General features: G+C 33.7%; 1 protein-coding gene across 1 annotated transcript; it reads right to left on the bottom strand.

Annotated features, from left to right (window-relative positions):
- On the bottom strand, positions 1–2,409 carry LOC125196796 (serine carboxypeptidase 24-like). Its single transcript, XM_048095422.2, has 8 exons — positions 2,151–2,409; positions 1,669–1,776; positions 1,486–1,581; positions 1,235–1,413; positions 750–1,150; positions 568–663; positions 365–470; positions 1–281 (listed from the first exon to the last, which is right to left on the bottom strand). Exons 1-8 carry the CDS (start codon positions 2,407–2,409, stop codon positions 135–137), a joined length of 1,392 nt encoding a protein of 463 aa, XP_047951379.1. The 3' UTR covers positions 1–134.
- Positions 2,410–4,494: the final 2,085 nt, after the last annotated feature.

Raw genomic sequence — 4,494 nt, 5'->3', positions numbered from 1 at the left:
AATAGCTTTATTTAGTACTATGGCATGTAAATTTGAGATACAATCAATTTTGAATGATCCATTCCTCCTATTGTAAGACCTGTTGTAGATATAATATCCTTGTCCCATTTTCTTCAAACCACATTTGCTCTATCTTACTCAGATTTCGGCAACTCTTTCCCAGACAAAAATGATTCTATAACCTTGAAAGCTCTAGCAGGTTGAGTCAGAGGAACCTCATGCCCGGCTCCTCTTACTGTCGCGAACGTTAGCCCATCATACACCTCCGTCCATCCTCCCACCTGTAAGTAAAAACCTCTTGTTTCATTTCACTGCGTATATTGCTAATAATATCTGCTGAATTTATATGAATTTCATTCATTACCTTGCCACCAGTATACCAAGCATACCATGGAGTTTTGATTTTGAGGTTGAGATGGCTCAGAGATAGCCTCGTTGCAGTTATAGGAACGATCGCGTCTGTGTCCCCACTGCAATGGAGAAAAATGTTAGGGTTACTTTCTAAAACAATGTTTCATTTCTGTGCATATTTGCTATGAAATTTGTTTATGTTTATGAGGATTGCACCTGAACACCCATATTCGAAGGCCTGCAGCGATTAATTTTGTGTACACGGGGAGCATTGAAGCGGGAGCGTCCTTCCAGTTGTTGAAAAGTGTATCACTGTAGTTTTACATACATATGTTATATGTAAGCAGCTAATTGTAGTAGTATACTCTCTGTTAGCTATTTATGATTTAGCGTATTACCTGCACGCTGTCCACTTGTATGGAATGGCGGTCGTGTTTGCATGCAGCGCCTTTTGCACATCCGGCCTGTTGTAGTATATCTCAGCATAGCTCTCTGTACACGGGTCGAATCCAGTAGTAGACTGTGCAACTCTCTTGTAGTGTAGAAAGCGCTTGCTTCTTCCTCCACCGGCTTGTGTTACATTGCACGCCTCTGTGTATATGTTGTACTGATTTATCTTCCCGATCTCTTGATCCGCGTAGATCAGAATGTCTACGCATTTCGGATAAGTGCTTTTGAAGCTGTTGTTGCATAATTTCAAAAGTGAGTTATATGTGTGATCCGATATCAACGCGTGGCTCCACCAGTAGTTCACGGTTCCAATGTAGTCGTATATGCTGTCTGTATCCGCATTTCCTACCTACACGACATATAAATCTTCGCTTCACATGTCGAATATATACGAGTAGTATTCATTGAATATTTAGAGTGAAAGTGGGCTTACAATGAATCCTTTTAGATTGATGATGGGTTGTGAGGAATGGTTGTTGTAATCATATATCTTGTTTGCCAGCTGTGGGACGTAGTGCCCTGCGTAGCTCTCTCCAGCTAAGTAGAACTCTCGAGATTTGTACTGTGGAAACCGATCCATCCATCTTCTCAGGAAAATCAGAGCATCCTCAGCTGTGTCACCAAATTAATTTCAATGTGATTCTGACCTTTGCCTAATAATGCAAAAATGGATGTGGAATGTACCTGTTCTGTCGTCCCCGGAGTCCTCCAGGTTGGAGCTCGTGTTTGTGTAGGAGAAACCAACGCCGGCAGGCGACTCAAGAAACAAAATATTTGCCACTGCACCCCCAACCATTTTTTGTTACTTGAGGTCTCAAAAAACACTTTTTGGAAAAAAATTTAGAAAAATTCAAGTGGTTGTGGTACCTTTATTCCATGAGTATTCATTGTGATAGAGAGATGAACCATTTTTGTTGATTCTAAATGGCCCTATTTCTTCTGATACACCATATGCCACTGATGAACATCCTGGTCCTGTTAAATTCAGAAACATTCATTGATATAAGTAGATGGCAAATATTCCATCAAAGTAACAAAAAAAAGACTTAAATTAATACTCATATATCCATACTGAATAGAACTATGGTCCACACATACATGTCTTCAAAAAGTTGTGTCAAAACGTCAGTGAACTAAAAAGTTAAAACAATTTTTAGTATTTTACAGTTAACAGTTTCACTATATATTTTACAAAAACTACTATAGAAATTAAATACTACTAATATACCCTCATTACGGATTATAGTGCAGTGGCTTTCAACAAATGAATACTACTACTATAATGTTTTTTCATGACTAATTAAATTGTGTTAATACTAAAATGAATAAATTGAGAAGAAAGAACGAACCTCCATTGAGCCAAAGAAGAAGTGGTTTAGTGTGTGGATCAACGGCAGCCTCGGTGAGCCAGTAGAAGAGGGCGCGGCCCTCTTCTTCGTTAACGGTGACATAGCCGGAATATTGGGAGAACTTGACCGCCGGCTGCCCCGGAAGCGCCGTTATGCGGTCAAGATCCTGTGCCTCAGCATATGCATTAATGCTGATTGCTAAAGAACTCACCATTATCATCAGCAAGTATAACACATCACTTATTCTTCTCCACTCCATTGCTCTCTACCCTTAATTAGCCCTTACTCAGTTACTCTCTCTCTATATATATTTATGATGTTTTAGTACGGAACGAAAATGTACTAAATTATTCTTAAAAGTTACAGGGAAGAATGAGAATGATGGATAGGGATGTTTTCAACACTCTATGCTGGAAACATGTGAATGAATATGATGAGGCATTTATGGGATATTAAACAGACGTATTCAAAGAGGAACAATTATGCATGCTGCTTTTATGTAGACATATATGTATGTTAGGACCATGCCTCTCTCTTTCTCTATAATATATAGTACATGTTAAATGGGGAAGATGGATAGGTTAATCAGATTTGAATTCTATTTATTACTTCTTTCCTCTTTTTATTTGATATTTTCTTGACCGTATAAAATAATTTAAATATGGTACTTGACAAACCAGATAAGGCGTTTTTTTCTAAATATAGGAGTGAATGTCTATATGATTTATGAAGTATTCAATGCATCCCATTAAGTCTATTCTTTTTTTCGGATTATTCTAGTATTATAGATGAGTCATTTATTTTTTAGAAAAAAATAATATAGTTACTCTTTTACTTTATTATTATTATTATTATTATTATTATTATTATTATTATTATTATTTTTTTTTTCATATTATTTTTTCTATCCACCTTTTCTACTAAATATTACTCTCTTTGTTCCATAGTAATAGAGTCATTTCCCTTTTTAGTAAAAGTAACACGTTTCTTCTCACTTACTTTACTTACTCTTACTTTTATTTTACTATTTCTTAATTTATTCTCTCTTCTTCTCTCTATTTTTTTCATTTCTACTTTATTCCATTTTTTAACCCACCTAACACAACTTTTTAAATCGCGTGCCGAAAATAAACGCCACTACTATAAAACGGAAGGAGTATTTTTTTAAAAGTATCCAAAAAATGTCTCGTTTATGGCAGGACAAATGGTATAATGTAGTATTATTTACTAAGAGAATAAAATAAGGTAAATACTGAAATATGAATAATAAAGTAAATTAAAAGTGAATAAATGTATTTTGCCAAAAATAATTGTTTGACTTAGAGAGAGTAATTAATATTTGTCTTTCTTAATTGACTGTCATAATTATAATTAACACATCAGCAAATTAAATCTATAGATTTATTTTAATTTTGAAGTGTTAGTTGACTATTCTAAAATATTTACAGTATACTCCAGCATACGTGTCTATATATGTCTATATTTCATTTTTGGAACAATAGTAATCATTATTGCTGGAATTTAATGGGTGAAATACAGATATGCACACACATGGCTCTTAAGTCGTACTATAAACGTCAATGCGCATCAAACCATTGGTGCATAATTAAAAGTGGACTAAATTTATTACTTGTAGCAATATTTACTACAAGGACTAAATTTATTACTAGTACTACATGATAACACTGTGGAGTATTGACTTTTAATTTCAACGAGAAATTTTACTTTCTTTTTACTGTTTTGACGACAACTTTAAAACCAACCAGATTATTTGTAAATTTCCTTCAAGCCATGTTTGTTTGTCCGGATTTCATTTGTAAAAATAATTTGATTTTTAAATATTTAGAATACAGTGTTTATTTTAATTTTTTTATTAAATTGTTAAAATAATTAGAATTCTGAAAACAAGGAAAGTAGCAGTAGTACACGGAGTATAATTTTCCAAGATGTGACTCTCAATTTTTCCTATGTATTTTTTTTTTAAATTTTAGGATTCTTACATATTTAAGTATTCAATGGAGTGCAATTTTTATTGTTTTATATTGTCATTATTATTATGTTACAAATTTATAATTAATTTAGTTTTTTAATACTCCTATAATTTAAAGTTATGATTATTAGTGGAATATGAGGTCCATTACCAAAAGTAGTAAAATTAATTGTGATAAACAACGACGGACGAAGGAAGTACTCCCTCTGTCCACAAAAAATAGACTAATTTGTGGACGACACGAGTTTTAACGAGAAGTTGATAAAGTTAGAGAGAGTGGGAGAAAAAGTTGGTAAAGTAAGAAAGATAGAGAGAAAAAGTGGATAAAGTATAAGAGAGTGGAGAAAAAATGGA

Source organism: Salvia hispanica, chromosome 4 (assembly GCF_029641045.1).
Source record: "Salvia hispanica isolate PSC_SH4W2 chromosome 4, Shi_PSC_v1, whole genome shotgun sequence".
Taxonomy (NCBI): domain Eukaryota; kingdom Viridiplantae; phylum Streptophyta; class Magnoliopsida; order Lamiales; family Lamiaceae; genus Salvia; species Salvia hispanica.
The sequence above is the reverse complement of the archived record's forward strand: the minus strand, read 5'-3'. Positions and strand labels throughout refer to the sequence as shown.